At 38.0% G+C, this 21,673-nt stretch overlaps 1 protein-coding gene across 1 annotated transcript in view; it reads right to left on the reverse strand.

The window, feature by feature from the left end:
- PDE7A (phosphodiesterase 7A) overlaps window positions 1-21,673 on the reverse strand; it is a 110,733-nt gene that overhangs the window by 39,250 nt on the left and 49,810 nt on the right. The window contains exons 2-3 of the mRNA XM_061171358.1: window positions 6,752-6,812; window positions 3,504-3,587 (exon numbers count right to left, since the gene is read on the reverse strand). Coding sequence (XP_061027341.1) covers window positions 3,504-3,587; window positions 6,752-6,812 — 145 coding nt within the window. The remainder of the gene's footprint in view (window positions 1-3,503; window positions 3,588-6,751; window positions 6,813-21,673) is intronic.

Genomic DNA, 21,673 nt, shown 5'->3' on the forward strand with positions numbered 1-21,673 from the left:
ATTTAATACACCTATCCAGAATTTTGTATTCAGAACATTCTAGAAACTATTTTAACTTCAGCATGCAAATATTTATGTCACTGTGAAAAATAAAATCTTATTTTTAATTGTATACAAAGGAGAGGGCACATTACTGAAGCCCGACTGCTCAGGCCCTCGAGGGATTACGCCCACCCCGCAGCGCTGGCCAGGTCTGCAGGACACGGCCTGAAGGCGGCACTCGGGCGGCTTCAGCCACAGCAGGGGCATGTGCTCACCCCCTGATTAGATCACATTTCACAAAATACGCTGGATGAAAATTTTTTCTTTTCAGAATTCTGAGCTGTGTGATAAACAGAACCTATGACACGAGTAGGAAAGAATGACTCATTTTTCTCTATTTAAAAAACCCCTCCAAATTACGTTATCATTTTGGCTTAGAGAGATACTCTTGTTTTATAATAACTACAGGGTCAGTTCCACAGTGACAATTTCCAGCTACAGCCTAGAGTCTTAGACATTTGTCACGATGGGGTCGTGAAGAGAATCTGCATATCTAGAAGCCTAGTGGCCTCTGCTGTCCTGAGACACCAGACCACAGAGGCTCCACGTCAGGAGGTCAGGATGCAAGTGGAGATCCCCAAGCCCGGGGAACATCCTCAAGCCTGGGATTGCTGCACACTGCTTTCAACCATTTCTTGCCACTAGGTTTCATTTTTCACCCAATCTGCGCATCTTTATCTCTTAGAAGGAATATTTTATCCGTTTACCTTTACTGCCATCATTGATACCTTTGGTCGTACTTTTCTCATTTTGTCCTTAAGATTTTACATCATTTGCTCCTGGTTTCATAATGATTTAGAAGATAAACATCCTATTTGAATTCCATGAGAGGGTACCTCCAACAATTTGGTCATTTGCAACTTCCCTCTCCCACAGAAATGTCCCATTATGTCTCCTATTTAAGAGTTCCAGCATCTTATAACAATTATAATTTTCAAATCCTCTCTTTCACTAAATGCAGTAGAAGACAAGGGGTAACCTAGAGACTCCCAATGCAACTGTGCTTTTCTTTAGGTCAATATTGAGACTTAACCATTTTACTGATATCCTTACTCAGAGCCAATCTTTGTGTATTACAATATTTACAAACAATTTTATTTAAACTTTTCAGTGAGTCATATGTTCACATGAATCCAAATTCAAAAGGGTGTACAACAAACAGCTTCTTTCTCTCTCACGTCCTCAAGCCACCCAGTTTCTCTCCTGGAGGCAACCCATGTTACTAAGGTCTAATGTGTTGTTACAGAAAAAAACTACATATTGAATCACTCTCGCTTCCTTCCCCAGACAAACCCACCAAGCCTGGAGTATTATTCTTTTATGCTGTTGGTATTCTTTTTGCTAATATTTTTTCCAAAGATTTTTTTTATAGACATTTACACTTAGAGTATTACATTTGCCTCTTGGAAGTTATATTTGCTCTATAAAAATAACTCTGAATGACTCCTTTTTCGTAATCTGAAAGAATTTAAAGTGCTGTGAAACTAATTATCAGTCTCTTAAAGATCCTGAATAATTTGCCTGTAAAATCTCTGGACCTCATGCTTTTACAGAGGTAACTCTTGTGCAGCTTTCTCCAACATGTTGACCCCAGAACTCTTCTACATTCTTAAAATTATTTACTGCCCCAAAGAGCTTTAGTTTATGTGTGTTGTATCTATGGATATTTTCCATAATAGAAATTAAAACAAAAATTCAAAATACTTATTTATCATTTCATTTAAAAATAACATAATAGGACTTCTGGTTTCTGGATCTGCAATATAAGGAGCTTAGAAGTTGCCATTCTGTCCTAACAACACATAAAAAGCTGAACAGATTGAAAAATCAACAACTCTTCTAGGATCCACTGAAGAGGTGAGGACACAGGGCAACTCACTGCCCCAAGATTGGAGAGACGGGTGAAGAGAGACAACTTACTGGCACAGAGACTCACAAATGGAAACCTCCTTGGGAACCGGTGCCGGGGCAGAGAAACCTGAACTATAATTGATGAACTTCTGGAGGCTTCTCTGAGAGTTAAAAACTCCAGGGAAATCCAGTCATGGGGTGGGAATGGGGGGCAGAATTTTGTGAGATTTACCTCCAGGAGCTTGACCAGGTTAATCCCACAGTAAATGTCTGCCAGAACTCACACAAGAAGAAGGTACCAATCTGAAAAGGCCTATATCTATTAAAGAAATTGAATCAATAATCAGCAACCTTCCAAAACAGAAAACATCAGGCTTAGAGGGGTTCACTGGTGAATTCTTTAAGGAAGAAATTATACCAATCCTCTAAAATCTCTTTCAGAGGCTAGAAGCACAGGTAACACTTCCTAACTCACTCTAATCAGACATTATAAAAAAAGAAAATCACAGACCATTCTCTCTCATGCATATAAATGCAGAAATTCTCAATAAAATATTAGCAAACCAAATCCAGAAGAGTCTCCTTCCTCCAAAGAGGATTAACACTTACTTCTAAGCAGGTGGCTTAGAGGCACTAAAATCACAGACCACCTTAATCTAATCATTATTTGAGAGAGTTTAAAGCTGGGATTTATTTCTAATATAAAGCACTTTGGGTCTCTAACTGAAGCATAGAGAGTTTACCAGGACAATTCCCCAACCTTGGTGAGCTACGAACACCTGTTTTTGTTTTTCTAGCCTCAAGTGTCCAACAAAAGCTCTGCTCAGCTTCTCACCCACTTTTCCCAGCATCAGCAGATGCCACTGAGGGGAAAAGTAGCCTGAAATGCCTGGCTCGTCCTTGCCTCAACAGCACCCTGATACACCCAAATACACGTCTTTTCTATTGTGTCCAGTTTTTCTAATTTTTTAAATTGTAGTGTTAATCCAAGTAATTTATCCAACATTACCAAAAGAGGAACTCCTCCAAAAACAGATTTAATATGGTTAATATTTAAGGGTTTTAGAAGTCCTGTTTTTTCCCTTTTTCTCCCATTATGCACCGGAACCAAACAATGTTTGTTTTCAAAATACGCATTCTACCAAACATCTTTCAGGGGTATGTGCATTTTAAAATAAATCCAAAGGATATATACCTTGTTAACTATGAGATACCTTTATATGACGTCACCTGCACAAAAACATTTTATCTAGAGTAGTGAAGACAAAACATTTAGAATAAAACAACTTTTTGAAAATATAGGTTTTAAAAAGAAAAAAATGTACCAAAGTAATTTCACATTTAAATTAGAAAGAAAAACCATATCAGCTTTCATATTTTGATACTTTCCAATTCTACTTGCCTCTAAACATTTACAAGCATTATTTAGAAATAAAGTGTCATTTATCATGACCCAGTATTTTTAAAACATTTTAAACATGTTTTTCCTTTTATTCATTTTCCCTTGGAAAAGTACATAATTTTATGAAGATCTGAAATTAAAATTACATAATTTTATGAAGATCTTTTACTGGAAGTCTGAGAGAAATACTGTATCTGCTAACACTTACCGTGAAAAATACGAAAATCAATATATGGATGAGAACCTCTCCTTTCTGATTCAAATCCTGCTCGACTCCTTACACGTACATCTCCTGGACAGAATCAGGAATAAAACATAAGTTTAGAAGGCTGCCGTTCAGGAAGAAGCTCCCACATGCAATAAAGGTCTATGTGGGATCATACCCATAACTCAGGCTACTAATGATATAAATGGAATAAGTAGTTAAGAGCTGATTTATTTGAAAGGGTTTACAAATTTTTGGCACTGAGTTATAAGGCTAGATGAGGTTTTTTTTAACCTACCCCTATAATAATTATAATCTCTATTTTAGAGTCACCTTCTGAAAGATGATTCATGTATATGATAATCCAACCTCGTATCTTATTACTCACACGGAGTTAAAAAAAATCCTCAGCACAAAACTTTAAAAAGCCACAATGAGAAGCAAATATTTATTAAGTGTTTACTCTGTGCCTAACACTATACTATAAGGGATATAAAGAAATAGAAAATATATTACCTATTCTCAAGCAGCTTATAATCTTTTAAATGTACAGAAAATTAAAATGTTAAAGATTTTGCCTGAAATGTTTAATTTGATCAATCTTCTTTTTTCTCATTGACAGTGGGTATAGTCAAGGTCTTTAGTTGGGTCTTAAACTTTGTTGTTTATAAGCTCAGTACTGTTTCTTCCTGTATTCATATGACGTTTGGATCTACTTCTCCATACAGCAACATAACCACTGCAATCTTCTGCCAGGTACTCTTTTTGTGCCTTGTAGACATTATTTCATTTAATTCTCTAACCAACTCTGAGAGATAGGAATCTTAACCCCCATTCTCAGATGCAGAAACTGAGATTTTTAGATGTTTAAGAGCATGCACATGCCACAAAGCTAGTGTAAAGGTGTGCCAGGGTTTAAACCTAGCTCTGCGGGCTCCAAAGGCAGCACCTTTCCAACTACACTTCCATAGCCTCCGAGTTTATAACCTTTAAGTCTCCAGTCCCTATTCCTGTGCCCTCGCAATTCCGCTTGCCTGGAAGGCTTTCCTGCTTTTTGTTTGTTTCAAGGTGCCTGTCATCCACCGTGAGTCCATCCCACAACGATTAATCACTTCTCTCATGTGGAGATGCCTTCACTCTCTATCGGATGTTTCCTGAGCACTCACTACATGTCAGGTAACACAGCAGTGAGCAAAATATATAAAGCCCCTGTCTTCATGAAGCTCACCCTTTCATGGAGTGACACAAATAATAAAACAAATAACTAATTTCATTCTACGGAAGACGGTAATAAGCACCATGCAGAAAACTAAAGCAAGGAAAGAAGAACAGGGAGGGAGGAGTAGGGGAGAAGTGATTCATGACTGTGGTCAGAGACCTCAGTGAACAGGAGACATCTGAGCAGAGACCTGAAGGCAGTGAAGCAGTGAGCCACACGGCTACCTGGATGAAGATGGGTCCAGACGTAGGGAGAGCAAGTATGAATACCCTGAGACGGAAGCATGCTTGTCACGTTCAAGGCCAAGCAAAGAGGCCCGCATGGCTGGAGTGAGGTGACTGAGGGGAACTGGTAGGAGGTGTGGTCAGAGAAATAGTAGGGCCACATCACACTGGACCTTCAATGGGCCATTATAATAGCTTTGGCTGTTACTCCAAGATAGAAAACTATCGGAAGATTCAGAACAGAGGGGTGAGATGGACTTAACTTAGGTCTGAAAAGGTTCACTCTGGCTGCACAGACAAGAATCAAGTAGAGACGTACAGGTAGACGCAAGGAGACACTTAAGGAGTGAGTGCATTCAACGAGGCAACAGCTACGGCCTGCGGGGAGGGGGATATGGGGAGATGCTGGTCAAGGGGGTACAAAGTTTCAGTTACGCAAGGGAAGTTCTGGAGATCTAATGTACAACTATGTGACGACAGCTACCGATAAAAAACCGAGTAACTGTGGTTCAGTTAGGGATGGTAACAGCATTGGGGTGGTGAAATTCTGGATACACTTTGAAGGTATCAGCCAAGAGGATTTGGTGATGAAGTAAACGCAGAGGAAATAAGAAATAAGAGTCAAGAATGACGCCAAGGTTCCTGACCTGACAACCAGAAGAATGGAGTTCCATTTTCTGAGATGGTGAAAGAATGCAAAATCACAGACCTGGGGAACACAAATCTTTTAACACATATGTTAAATGTGAGGTACCCATAACCATGTGGAGATGTTCTACAGAGTGAAGAAGACAGGAGTCAAAACTCTGTTTTAAGGAGAGCAGAATCCTGACATGTCTACAGAGAGAGATGGAGACAGTAAAGAAGAAAAGGCTCAACATTCCTGGGGGAAAATATGTGCTAGAGTAGAATGGAACTAGGCAGGTAAGATACACAAGGTAAATTAAAGAGGGAAAAAGGGAAGAAGAGCAAAAACAGGACATGGAGAACACACAGGCTTAAGACTATGAAAAGGAGTGAGTGAAAGAGGCACAAACAAACAAACAAAAACCCCAAAACCAAATCACCACCCCAGAAGCAGGTGAAGAATAAGGATGACTAAATATCATAGAAATTGAGTGAGGAATTCTGAGTATAAGGAGAGCAGTCATGAAGAAAAGACAGTAAGAAAAGATGAGTAAAGGTGCCTACTGGAATCTTTATAGTATGTTTTTAATAGTATGAATTAAAGTACAAGGGATCAAGGAGTGTGTGGATGAAGAGAAAAATCTGGCAAAGAGAGGGAAACAGAGAAACTACACACATATATGTATGTGTGTCTATATATATATATCAATTATATATGTATATATACACACATCACTTGAGTAATACATTAAAGATTTAAGAACTGAGACTAGGAGAAGACAAATGGCCTTCTCACCAGCCAACTGAGAACAAACACATCCAGTGACAGGACTACGTGATCAGGTAATCCACGGTCTCGTCTTTGTTCATGTTACCGTTTGGTATTCAGCAACTGTACAAATCTAAGACTCTTTTTATGAAGAATAATCAGGATGCAACTTAAAATTGTATACTAATCACAGAGTCCCAGTTATTAAGCCAGAGATTTCTCAATTACCCAAACTCTAAGATGCCCCTCTTTATTCACATATTAATTTTGGCTTCTAGACTCAACTTCAAAGTAATAGGTCATTTCTGCTGCAAACAGTGATGAACAGCTACCTAATGAAAGATATCTCAATCTTGAAATAACAGCAGATAACAAAATTAACTGATATTGGTGCAAAATAAATAATTCTTACCTAGCATACGAATGTACAACGCAGTCTGATCAGAGCTGTCATAGGAGATAGCTCCACGCCTCTAGAAAAAAAAACACACACATTTTAATGCATGACAATTTAAAATGTGATATAAAATTCAATTCAACAAACATGTATTTATTATTTTCTGTGACGCACTGTGCAAGAGATGTTGGGATATACAAAATGAAATTAAATACAGCATTTGCTCTTGAAATCTCTAGTTGTGAGGAAGACAAATAATTATAATACAATATGATTAAGCGTTACTGGAGAAGTGGATACAGAGTGAGGAACACAGTAGGTGGAAATTTAATGTCAGAGTACATCATACAAGCCCACTTGAAGAGAGAGCTTCTGCAGAGGTAGACGGAATTGATGGAGAGACACAGTTCAACTACTTCACTATTCCCTTCATTTAAACATGAATGAATAAGCAAACAAGAATCATCAGACATTTGAAGAAACTCTTTAGCTAGAAGTAAATGGAACAAAATGAAAAACCAAATGGCCCAGAAGCTACAAGAAATAAGAGAATTTAAAAAATGTAATTAGTGCACTCAAAGAAATTTGAGTAAAACAAAAAATGGGGTGTCACTGAAAGAGAACAGATTTAAAAATACATTTTGAGCTTAAAAATAAACAGGTATAAAAAGTATCTTGCAACATTACTCATAATGGCCCCCAACTGGAAACAATCCAAATGTCTACCAACTAATGCGGTACAGCTGTACAATATTATTCAGTATTCAATATCTAGTGTTGTTATTCAGACATAAAAAGGACTGAAGTACTGATACATGTTACAACATGGTTGAACCCTGAGAACAGTATATTGAGTGAAAGGAGCCAGTCACAAAGGACCACAAAGCATATGTTTCCAATTATATGAAATATCCCAAACAGGCAAATCCACAGAATCAGAAAATAGACTGGTGGTTGCCTAGAGTTGGGAGAGTTGGTGGGAACTGGAGAGTGAATGCTAATGGGCACAGGGTTTCTACCTGCAATGATGAAAGTGTTCTCAAATTAACTGTGGTAATGACTGCACAACTCTGTGAATATACCAAAAAGCACTGAATTTAAAAAAATCACCCACTTTAAATGGGTGAATTGTATGGTACATGAACTATACCTCAATAAAGCCATTATAAAAAAAATGAGTATTGCAAATATTTTAAATATAATTACCAAAAAAACCCCAAAACAAAAAAACCAAAAAAACACCTTTGTAAGACCTGAAACACCCTCAGCAAGTTCTGCCAACTCCACCTTCACACTCATCTCCCTTCCTCGATCTCCACTTCTTTGTTCTGTCTCAGGCATCTCTCACCTGGACTCCTGCAATGTTCTGCCCTGCTGACTGGTTTTCCTGCTGCATCTCTTGGCCCCCAGTCCATTCACACAGAAGCAAGAGTGAACGTTCCAGCCACTGCTCAGAAGTCCTCCAATGGCCCCCACTACACTTGGAATAAACTCCAAACACCTAACTCTCCATGATCTGCCTACCCCTCAGTCCTCTTGTCCTACCGCCCTCTTTCTACCACTAAGAGCCAGCCATCCTGGCCGCCTTGCCCTTCCTCAACCACGCCAAATGCACAGCCTTGATACCTGCTGTTCTGTCCAGGATCACTGCGTCATTGTTCCCTTCTTACCTCTCAGGTACCAGATGAAATGTCATCTCTTCAGAGAGGCAGTCCCAGACCATCAAACCTAAAGTCACCAGACAGTCACCCTCGCCAAAGCTCCCTACCTTCATGCTCTGTACAGCACACCTAGCTGACCTACTCTTGTTAGCTTGTTCTAAAACAAAAGCTCCACAAGAGCAAGAACCATGTCTGACTTATTCACCATTGTATCCTTGGCCCTTAAAACTACTATTATTTAGTAGATGCTAAGTAAATATTTGGTAAATAAATGACTGAATGCACTTATTGTAAATAAATTAGTGAATAATCATTTACAAATTAAGTTGATGAATAAATTAATGAACAGAATTGATATAAAGACAAACTAAACATCTAGAATATAAAATTAACCAAACCTCATATCAGAATCTAACCTCTGTGGAGGCAGAGACTTTGTTCAACGCTGTATCACCAGATATAGAATAAATCCCAACATTTAGAATAGTGCCCAGCACATTCTAATGTAATCAATAATATTAGCTGAATAAACAGGCAAGCAAATTCTTAAAAAACAGTAATAAATAGAACTAGCGTCATGAGCTATTATAAAGTAGTGTGACACTGCAAAGAAATAGACAAATATTTAACAGAGAATCTAGAATCAAATCCAAGAATATACAGAAATTTTGTATATGCTAAATAAAGGATCTAAAATCTGGGGAGAGGAAATTCCCTGGCGGTCCAGTGGTTAGGACTCAGCACTTTCACTGCCGAGGGCTGGGGTTCAATCCCTGATCGGGGAACTAAGATCCCACAAGCTGTGTGACGCAGCCAAAAAAAAAAAAAAAAAAAATCAAGTCTGTGGGGAAAATATTAATTATTTGATTTAAAATGTTAGATTAAGTGGTTGTTATCTGGAAAAACATAAAGCTGTATTATTACCTTCCTACTCCAAAATAAATTACACATGGAACAGAAATTTTAATGTAAATAAAAAGCATGAAAATATTAGAAGAAAACATGACTGTATTAAAAAAAAATCTCAAATAACAAGGACCTACTGTATAACACAGGGAACTATATTCAATATCTTATAATAACCTATAATGGAAAAGGATCTAAAAAGAATATACATATGTATAACTGAATCACTTTGCTGTACACCTGAAACTAACACAACATTGTAAATCAACTATACTTCAATAAAGTTTTTTTTAATTTAAATAACGACTCAAAAAGAAATCTTAAATAGGAAAGGCCTTTCTAACTGTTCTATAAAATCCAGAAGTCATGAAAAACAAATCAATTTCGCCACATAAAAGTTAAATTATGTATGGCAAAATATATCATAAACATAGGCAAAAGACAAACTCCAAACGAAGAAAAATGAGTTCAACAGATACAACAAAGGGCTAATTTTTCCCTGCTACACCTAAAAATGAAGGGAGAAAAAAGAAGTGTCTTACAACTCAATTACAAAATGATGAATAATAGTGTAGAAAAACAGGTAGGACATAAATACACTACTCACAGAAAGAGAAATAATAAACTAATAAACACAAGAAAAAATGCTTGACTTCATTAACAAAATACATATTAAGGAAATGAGATGGTATTTTTACATATTAATGATCTTCTTTCCTCACAAACCCCTAGCATGAAATTTACAACTCTTCAACATATACCTAGAAATCTCAAGGAAAAATAATCATTTTTTTTTTACTGTTATTATAAAGAAAAGTTACTGTATTTAAAGCTCTCATTTGGATTTAGTATGCAAAATAGCTCCCCTAGTCATTGTTATTATCTCCTCGGTGCTTATCATTTAAGAGAAAAACATCAATTAAACTGCTGTATGACTTAATGTAGCCTTAAACAAACAAAAAACTCTAACAGTTCAGGAAATATAAAAGGAACACAAGTCACAAGCAAAAATAAAATTCTAATTTTCAACATTGGCTGCCTCCAGGGAAGCTGAAGGACAGACACAAGGGTAGGAAGACGACTTTTCAATGAATATCTTTTGAATTTTGTAGCATGTGTATTTATTATATATTCACAAAATACATCGAACTAAAATTTAAAGCTACAGTAAGAATGTACTACAAAGAAATCTACAAAGAAATGGATGATCTCAAAACCCCAGGGACTAAATCATACAGAACACACTCCTGGCAGCATCATGCTTAATAAAGTTAGTGTCTTCCACCAACAGAAGACCCTAAGCCTCCTGCAGTGTTTCATGGTAAACTACTTATTCTGGAGCAAACAGCCACTGTAATCACTTGGTATTAAAAGGCACGACTCACACCTGCTGTTCCCATCTCTACCCCAAGATATTTATCTTATTAGATTTCATGACTCCCCTTAATACCACCATATTAGAGGAAAACCTAGTAGTCTGGAGAGCACATATGTGGAAATAAATATGTCTATCGGCCAAATCATAGTCATGAAACCACAGATATAATTATGTAATAGTTTGTCATGGTCAGGACCTATCAACCCACTAGTAGTATCCAATTAAATTGGGTAAATAGCTTGTTGAAACAAATTTTAACCTGTTATCTCTAACAGTTCTCTTTAGGAGAAGGGTTGCCTTTTTTTTTTAAACAAGGGGAAGGGTATTTACTAAAAGAGCCACTAATTAGAAAGGTAAAGTCTCATTTATCACTTTAAGGATTGAGAAAGACTAACATCAGCTGTTAAAATAGTTTAAGTAAAAAACTGGGTAATGAACAGAACCTAGATTATAACTATGACACTAAATTTATTTTAAGGTAATCGCTTTAGACTTATTTATAGAGGCACTAACTTAGGGTCTGTATTAGTTAACCATTACAAAAACTTGGCAAAAAGGGTAGAATTTAATTTTAATGTATTTTAACAAATTACTTAGGGATGTGCAAAATATTCAAGTTATCTTATTCATTACTAATTTAAGTAAGCCTGGTCCACAAATACTTAGCTTAAATGCTATCCTAACCTGCAAGACACAACTCTCATGAAACAAATCCAAATGAGATAACAGAAAAATTTTTTAAGAATGGACTTAGAAAAAAGGTGGACCCATCAATGAATACATTCTGAGTGATAATTTACTCATTTATTGCCTCACAGACCAAGATTTAAATGAATATTATTAAACTGTAAGCAGTCTAGGTAAAATAATCTGGAGTAACTCTTTTTGAATAAATATACTATAAATTATAAATTGTAACGTTAAAAATTTGATTTCCATGTTAGAATGTTATTTTGAAAAATAATTATATGTGCTTTATACACCAAGACTGCAGCACAGACTTAACATATATCTTTGTAAAAGACTATCATTTTTAAAGCCATATACTAGTAAAATTGTTTTTAATAAAGACAGTAAAACAAATTTAATCAAATTCCCCTGTCACACTGTCAGTCATAAAACACTCGGAGCTATCATCCACATTCCCACCTCACCTCACCAGTGAATGGAAATAACTGAGAAGCTTCTACTCGTGACTTTTCTAATTTAGCCATCCTGGGAACAGCTCGTAAAGCAAACTAGTGTAAGTCAAAACACGGGTGAGGCCGAGCTAATCAGAAACTGACAGCCGCAGCATAAACAAGTTAAACTCTAAGGTTCCAAAGGATCCACCACCACACAGACAGGAGTTCTGAGTGCCCTGGTAAGACACTTAACCATGCATCAGGGTGAATTGCCGCTCTTCCGCAAAAGATCTGACTTACAAGGTAAATGACAAAAGGCGTAAAAGTTGTTCCTGATATTAGTTAATACATAACTTTTTTTTTTTTTAATTTATTTATGGCTGTGTTGGGTCTTCGTTTCTGTGCGAGGGCTTTCTCTAGTTGTGGCAAGCGGGGGCCACTCTTCATCGCGGTGCACGGGCCTCTCACTATCGCGGCCTCTCTTGTTGCGGAGCACAGGCTCCAGACGCGCAGGCTCAGTAGTTGTGGCTCACGGGCCTAGTTGCTCCGTGGCATGTGGGATCTTCCCAGACCAGGGTTCGAACCCGTGTCCCCTGCATTGGCAGGCAGATTCTCAACCACTGCGCCACCAGGGAAGCCCCAATACATAACTTTTAAAGACAGACATTTTTTTTGTTTGTTTTGGCGCGGCTTATGAGATCTTAGTTCCCCAACCAGGGATTGAACCCGCGCCCTCGGCAGTGGAAGCGCCGAGTCCTAACCACTGGACCGCCAGGGAATTCCCAAGACAGACATGTTTTAAAACCGAGCAAAGATATTTTAAGTGCTATGGTTTTTATCTTGTTCGGGTTTTCCAGTAAAATAATCTATTGTGCAAAGGCGTGTGTATTTCCCTTAGATGGTGAAGTAATGATATATTAACTCCTTGCTGCGCTCCTACTCTGTGCCAGAAAATGCTCCAGGCGCTTTCATATAAGACCTCTGCGAGGCAGGTCTTATACGCCGGGTTTTGGAGATTAGTAAACAGGTCACAGGGCTTAAACACAACAGCACTAAATACATTTTTGGGTAACGTTACAAAAATGGTAACACTCTACAAAAGATGAAGCCCAAAGTTCTGAAAGCAGTTTTCTCTGATGCAGTAAAGTGAGCTTTTTCAGACTGTATTCATCTTACATATGCTAGGAAAGCGTTCGCACCTGAGTGCCTATCCAAGTACGAATCCATCCACTGAACACTATCCTTCCCAATCCTCTTCCCTATGCAAACAATATATTAAAAAAAAAAAAAAAATCACACTCTTAAAATACTAGCATTCTTTTTGTTTAAAAACTTAATTTAAATTTTTTGGTGGTTATAACAAAAGTAAAAAAATCTCTGAAAACATCCACAATTCAACTAATGCATTATTAATATTAACTTGACCTTCATTCAGTAACTTGGCAAGCTAATCCTTTAAAAACAATTAGTAAATTGGTGTGAGTGCAACAAAATTAATTCTTAACTTACAAAACACAAGATTTTAAAAATCTGAGTGCACTGTTTTTCTTTAAGAGATTTCTTCAATCGTATTCACTAAGAAAACAGGACTGCTTCAAGAAAAAGACAATTATGCTTAAAACAATATGCTTAAATGTGAAAAACATTACATTATCAGGGATTCAAACCTCGCTTGAAGAAATATAAAAGAAGCTTTTGTGTTGCTTATTAGCAAACAGTGATGGCCTTATACATTTTAAGTTACTATTCACACTTTTCAATTTCTTAATAAAGGAAGACAAAAGCTGCCTGGTGGATGAAAGACCATCATTTTTATACAAGTATAGAAAAATAATTTCAAATAGTATAATCTTAAGTATTTCCTACTTCGGACTCTCATTCGGATGGCAAATGGCTAGCATTCTAGCAAGCATTTCTTTCTTTTTTTTTTTTTAAATCATAGCATAATTTTAATAGGGAATAATGAAGACAAGTTAATACGGAATGCTAGATTCAGTTGATGAAATACTATAGCAAGCATTTCTTAAGCCCGATATTTGGAATCCAAATTTAAAAACAACAGATATATAATAATCTTACTCTTTTCAACATATTATAAGTAAGGCATATATTTCAGCAGCAGGAAGACCTTAAGTGAGAACATGAGAGACAGTGGTATTTAGTTTTTAAAAAGTTTTTAATTGTTTAGAAATCCTCAATAATTATACTTTAAATTTATAAGCAACAGTAAATTTGCTATCTCCAGAAGAGAATGTTTAAAATACGTACACCAAATGTCTAAACTGTTTAATTCCATAATCTTAAAAGTTGAACTTCTTTAAGTGTAAACACTTCTTTAAAGGAATGATCCTGAGGAAAGCTACCTCGATACCAAGGAATGATACCATAAAAAGCCCTTCAGGACGAATAGGTGGGAGAAGAATAAAAATTACATGCAGTAATCTCAAGCTTCTCAGCTGACAGGTAAAACGTGTAGCTCTTTTAATCAGAGAAATAAAACAGGCAAAAGGAGAAGAAATTTGACTAGCAAGTTCATTCCTACCCATATATAAACTAATGATTAATGTCACAATCCTAAAAATAAAGATGGCCTACCTTAGAGGCGATCCACTTGATAAGAACCAAGGCCAGACACCAGATCAATGTAATTCCCATTGGATCAATGAAAAGCCCCCTGCATAGCCTCCCTCCTCTCCCAGAGAGCAATGGGCAAGGAAGATTTGTTAGGATCTGACAATAACCAGCTGTCCCGAGGCAGAAGAGAGGGGACACTGCCTGCCTTGAACCTCACGCAGCTGCCTTCAAACAAGGGTCACCTGACTCTCTGAGAAAACGCTGCCAGCCGGCCTTCCTACCAGCGCGTGGTTAATGCCACAGCCCAGCGCTGGGGAAGGAGAGTCAGTAAAGCTGGAAGAGGGGAGGAAACACCTTCGTGAGCGCTGACCTAACAGTCTCACAAATTGTAGGCAAACGAGGTCTCCAGCTGGCCCCAAGCACATCCTCGACCTTAACACCAGGAATGCTTTCAAATAACTTCCAAAAAATGTTTGGCAGTACTAAAAATTTCCTCATTTCCTCCACGTAGACCAGCGTCACAGGTATAATGTCCTGGCATTTAAAAATATTAATGCATTTGATTCTATTTTTTCAACTTCTAATACTGAATTTGGTCAACTCTTTATTTCCTTTAGAGCTAGGATTACTTTATGAATGCTAGGGGCTTTCATAGATAATGTTGTGCTATTTAACATTATAATTCACTCATTATGGATTTATTGACAAAGGCCAGCCTATCTGCATTTTTCAAGCAATTAAAAGTACACTATTTCTAAGCCCGACTTGCAATCTAGCTTACATGATAATATTTGTGTTACGCGTCTCATTCTTCTCTCGGCTGGCTGTGAGTGAGCTTGGTGAAAGCAAAGTGGGCCTCTATTCATCTTCATGATCTCTCACAGCAGCCAGCAGAGAAAAAGCTTTTCATGAAACTTTCATGCAAGTATTCATTAAGCCGCAACTAGGTACCAGGCCCTTTGCTGGACGCCAGGGGTATAATCTCTGAGTGAAAACAGAAAGGGCTCCTGCCCTCCCGAAACGTACAGTTTAGTCAGTCTACATTAATCAAAGTCTGCAAATATGGGACTTCCCTGGTGGCGCAGTGGTTAAGAATCCGCCTGCCAATGCAGGGGACACGGGTTCGAGCCCTGGTCCGGGAAGATCCCACATGCCGCGGAGCAACTAAGCCGGTGCGCCACAACTGCTGAGCCTGCACTCTAGAGCCTGCGAGTCACAACTACTGAAGCCCGTGTGCCACAACTACTGAAGTCCATGGACCTAGAGCCTGTGCTCCGCAACAAGAGAAGCCACCACAATGAGAAGCCCACGCACCGCAAAGAAGAGTAGCCCCCCGCTCACCGCAACTAGAGAAAGCCCGCGTGTAGCAACGAAGACCCAATGCAGCCAAAAATAAATAAATAAATAAATACATTAAAAAAAAAAGTCTGCAAATAAATACAAAACTGCAACTGAAACAAGTACAATGGACCTGAGACAGGAACCACCAACAAAGCCCCGGGTCTGACCCGGTTAGGAGGTCAGGGGCTTCTTCCCAGAGGCCCTGAAATGTCCCTGAGCTGAACTGAAAGGGCAAGAACACGAAGAGGATGGGAAGAATGGTCCTCACAGACATGGCAACGCACAACAAAGACAAGCAGAAGATTCGGGAAGAAGAGCAGAGGAGGCTGGACTGCAGGCTGTGGGACCGCCACAGCGGAGGCCCCGAGAAGGGGCTTCGTCTGCATCCTAAAAGCTACTCCCACACTGCTGGAGACTTTAGCAGGTTAGGGTCAAGTGCAGCTCATTGGGGTAGGGGCTGGGGGGCGGTCAGGAGGCCACAGCGGAGGCCCAGGAGAGGCATTCACGGCCTGTGTTGGGGGGAGAGGTGGACGGGCTGGGAAACACTCCGGATGCGACAGGACTACGTCATGGGCTGCAGTTCATGGCGAGACAAAGGCATCTGCCTAGTGGCGGTACCCACATGACGGTTCTAAAATATTTGAAAACAGCCCAAATAGTTCAAATACCAATGCTGTTTTCATTATCCAATCCTCAGTAGGAAGAGTTTATTTTTTTTTAAAGTTAATTCTCCACCTGTCAAAATGAGGCATAAATTCAAATTACAGATGCACATCACAATTTTTCTAAATTGAAGCTATACATAACATACGGCCATACATTTCCCACTACACCTTATACATTATATATATATATATATATATATATATATATATATATATATATATATCTTCTTTCTACTGAACTAACAAGCCGTAATGCTAATCCCTGCACAAATGGAGATAACTTTTTTAGTCTGTCATGAAACTAGGTGTGACATGAGATTGTCAGGGTCTTGGATTACTCTCTGGGCAGTAAGGTTCCAGCTAGCAAACTCAAAGGATGCCCAGGAATAGGACAGAGCAGCCAAATGTAATCAGCCCCACTCTCAGGAGAATTGCTGGTGGTCATCATTCATTATCTGCCGAGCTAGCCTGGGCTGCACACTCCAAATGAGCCTACTACCTCGATGTCAGCCCAGAAATACTTCTTATCCTCACTGTTCCCAGCCAGTCAGCTGCTCGAAAAGTTGAATTCTAAGAAGCAAATACAATAGTGTTATTTTTGGTACACTTTGATAAATGCCTTTTTGGTTAACAGTGAGGTCAGGAATCTCAACTTGCTTTTCGTCTAAAAGTGGAGGACTGGGACTCCCTGGTGGTCCAGTGGTTAAGACTTCGAGCTTCCATGGCAGGAGGCGCGGGTTCGACCCCTCGTCGGGGAACTAGATCCCACATGCGGCAGGGCGGAGCCAAAAAGAAGTAAATAAATGCAAGTGAAGGATTGAACAAGGGAAGAGGGAAAGAATCAGAACTGAGACACACAGGAAAAAAAGAAAGGCAGTCCTAAAAATTCTCTCATTTAAATGAACTTCTGTCGAGATTATCCCACCATCTCAAAACTCTACTGGGTTTGGAGTCAAGAACCTGGGTTTATTTCCCAGCTGTACTGCCAAGAGCTGAGTGAACCTGGGTGAATCACCACCTGTAAGGGCCTTGCTTTCCTCCCTTCACAGGAGTTAAATAACATCTGTAAAAGAATACCTCACTCAGAGCAGGCTCTCAATAACATGTAGCCAAGTCCAAATTAAAAAATTAAGACCTAACAATGATCATGACCTAACCACTCCAGTTCCACCCCAACTCTGGGCTTAGCTGAAATCACATGGTTCATGAGGGCAACGTGTGCTGTGCTTGCCCAGTGCCCTGGGAACCTCTTCTGAGGCCTGGTAGGGCTAATAAGGTCATTTTTCACACCAGTGAATAGGCTGGCTCCCTAAAATGGTTCCCCAGCATCCTCTTCCTTAAATATCTACTGTATGTCTGACACTGAAATACAGAGATAATCAAGACACAGTCCTTCCAGATCAGAAAATTTCCTATTTGAATAGAAATAGCTACTAAGTTTATGCCTAAAATCATAGCTCCTTCGTTGCTGATGACACATTTACATCACTCAAATCTTACAAAAAACTCAGGCAATACAAGTTTTTCTTAAAACAGTACACTTACCTTTCTTAATGGCACGGACCTAATGGCTTTAAAACTTTTTCCTATTCTGAGACATGAAATATTTATCAATAATTTATCTTGATAAAGTATAAGGCTTCTCTTAATAAAAAATTTTCAATGAGACGAAATAGAAACAAAAGCTGTTATCAAATTGTATTAACACTCCTTTATGATATTATGTCTATTTCTTAGAAGATTATCTTAAAATTAATCTTTCTAAATATAAAATAATTTATTATCCCATAAAGAAATAGTTACCTCTTTTACAATAATAACAAATGTATTCTTTTAACATTTCTCACCTGTCTCAAAGCCTTAGTGAAACATGACAGAGCAACAAAAAAAATCACTTGACTCTACTAGAAAAATTAATGCATAGGAGACAGCTAAGCTTTTGAAAACAGAATTTAATACTGTAAGAAAAAAGTATAAAACTCTTTACCTTTCTGGGGCTTATAAAAGTAATATCTGAACAGTCAGGGTATTAAAAGCAAATCTCACTATTTTAGGAGCATGATCTATAGAAGGAAAAGGTACAGCTTTGATCACTGTGTCATAAGAGAAGTAATCCAAGCGCAAATTTTATCCCTGGGGCTCTTTGCCACTCACAGGACACCTGTCAATCTTGGCAATAGCCTTTAGCTATCCATATAGAGACTCAGCATGTCCTTCTCTTGACCAAATTAGGCTAACCTCATCTGCATTGACATCAGTGTCTATAATTTTGGAATCCTGTTGACAAGAAGAGCCTATCCCAGAGTTCTTTATACAAATGTAGTGTCTGCTGGAAATTATAACCAAGTTTATAATAGAAAAATGTGAATACTATAGTCTAAACCTTCCAACTGTGCTTTTAGCATTTTGAATTCCAGCCAATATTAATACCAAATAGTAAATCAGGGCGGGTTTTTTATTTCTTTTACTAAAAACCACATATCGGAGCTTATTATTTTTCAAATGTTATGAATTTCAAGAGATATGAAACTGACCAAAAAATTAATCCTTGATAAGTAACAAAAATTATTTTAAAACTATGGTAACATGGGAGTTTTACCACTTAATTAAGACCTTTGTGTCATACTGATTTAGAGTGCTGAATTAAGTTTTCTGTTGGATAGTAATTAATGGCAATGAACATGTGATTAGTCTTGGTATGAAGGCAGTATTCAATAATAAAAACACCCTGACCTTTTACAAACATTCAAGTCTTCTGGTCCAGAAAACTACATTTTATGCTATTAAAAGAACTCAGAGATTTGCTTATTGAACGACTGTTCACAGTATTTAAAAAATTATGGGAATTTGCTCCTCGCCATGTCTTCTCACAAGACTTTCAGGATCAAGTGATTCCCGGCCAAGAAACGAAAGCAGAATCGTCCCATCCCCCAATGGATTCGAATGAAAACTGGTAATAAAATTAGGTACAACTCCAAGAGAAGACCTTGGAGAAGAATCAAGCTGGGTCTATAAGGAGCCTCGCGTATGAAGTGGCACACATATTTATGCTGTGTCAAGGTCACTTGCATCTTACCATATCACTCTGAGAACATCACTACTATCTGAACAGCTGGATGTGTTTTATTGGGAAAATGATTTTTCTCTTTGTGCTTCTGCACTAGTGCTTTGGCTCAGTAATAAATATGTGAGACCTTTTGTCAGAAAAAAAAATTATGGAAAAGTAGAAATGGTCACAATTTCCAGAAGGAAAAAAAAAAAATCAGTGGTGTAGATTTGACAACTGTAGAGTTTGGACTTAGGCTGCTAGTATATAAGACCAGGAGAATGTCACAGACACCGGACACTTTAATTTCAGCAAGGCTGCACACATAGTCTCTGGAGGCATCCTTGAGAACAAAACAGAGCAATGTTAGGCTGACTCCTAGCTGACTGAACAAACATAACCAGAGTTTAAGTACCGGATATCAAGCTAGTGGAAGAATTCTAGAGGTAGCTAACAGAACTCTACATTTGACTTTGTCTTGTTCCACAGTTTATTTATTGGGATGCAGATCGGACTAATGCATATCATATCTGCATATAAAACACAAAGTATAAGCTACCGTGCTTAATTACAAAATAACTTAAAAAGAGAATGAAGTATGAATTTTAATATAAAATAAACTGCATGCATATGGAACAGTGGAAATGGAGTTTACAAGTTCCCTTAAAAAAAAAAAAAAGGCCAGAATGTTTAAACTCTAAATTAATAAGAGACAGTAAGTAAAGGCAATCTTAGGAAGCACTGAGAGTCAGATAAGTATCCAAATCAAGGATACTCCACTGTTCTCAATACAGGCCACATTTATAAGACTGAATTCAGTTCTCCATATTACACTGGAAGATGCATTCATACATAACATTTTTAAATGCAGATAAGGATAATATATAAACTGCTATAAGATAAAATAAGCCAAGGAGTTCAGCTTTATTCTGTGAAATTATGAAAGGTGGAAGTAGACCAATGGGTACAAGTTTGTGGAAAATAGAATTTGATTCAATATTACTTTCTAAGAACTTTCTACAGTTAGAACCATGGAAACTGAAAGGAGCTGCCTCAAACTAGCCTCTGTCAAGGGGGTTGTGGAGCAGGCTAGAAAAAACGACCTTCAAGGTCTCTGCCAGTTCTAAGATCCCACAATACTATACCTGACTCGATTTCATAATCAAAGAAGCCTTTCTAAGAAAGCTGTTATTAAAGGCTCTTCAATGGGAAATTCATCCGCCACCACACCCCACAGACCTAGCCATACTGATTTCCTCAAAGTTACTAACATCTAAGTGGTTACTGGTATTTATCTCAAAAGATAATTTTTAAATGAGAACTATTTGTAGGTAAGGAAAAAAACTTCACGCTAAAAATAATACTACGAACTGACCACTACTTGTGGGTAAATATATATCAAAATATTTATAACACAAATACTAAAGAAGAAAAATACTACTCTCTCAGAGATTGGTCAAATTTAAAAAGGAAACGCCAACTGTCAACAATTGTTCCCCTCTCCAAACCAATCAGAGTAGAAGCACAAAAAATTTCTGAAGTATACTTGAGGCACACTGAATAGTACTATTTCATCTCCACATATAGTACTGCAAGGGACAGAAGGAGACGCAGAAAGAGATTTTGAGATCTCCACTGTGTTGGGCATGAAGGATATAACATAAATGGACACAGTCCTTGCCTTCATACAGCTCAGATTTTTGTGGGGACTACAAACAATCATAACAAATAACCACAATTACAAGCAAATGTAAGATGCTATGAGTGCCAAATATGACACTTAACCCAGGATTCAGTAGTAGCTAGGAAGACCACTGGGAAAAAGTGACACATAATCTGACCCTTAAATGATTTCATAAGAGTTTGTCACACAGGAGGTGGGGGAAAGAGTTCCAAGCACAGAAAAAGCCGTATGTGCAAAAATCCGAGGTAAGCAAAACCACGGCTTGTCTATAAAAATATAAACAAGGTTCAATAAATGATAGGACAACTGGTAGTGGACCAGCACTCCCATCATGAACAACTAGAGAACTAGGCTATCTATGTGAAACATTGCTTTCAGATGTTACACAAGTAGTATAGGACTTTGATCCCTGAGAGAAGGGGGAAGAAAACAAACAAGGTGAGACCTATAATTGCCCAGGTTTCTTGAAAGCAGTTACCAAACCCCAAAGCAGAGCAGAGTAACCCTGCAGAGCAAGAAGTCTCACAAAGCTGAGGACACAGAGACTGCAGTTCCGGG

Source organism: Eubalaena glacialis, chromosome 17, assembly GCF_028564815.1.
Source record: "Eubalaena glacialis isolate mEubGla1 chromosome 17, mEubGla1.1.hap2.+ XY, whole genome shotgun sequence".
In the NCBI taxonomy this organism is placed as follows: domain Eukaryota; kingdom Metazoa; phylum Chordata; class Mammalia; order Artiodactyla; family Balaenidae; genus Eubalaena; species Eubalaena glacialis.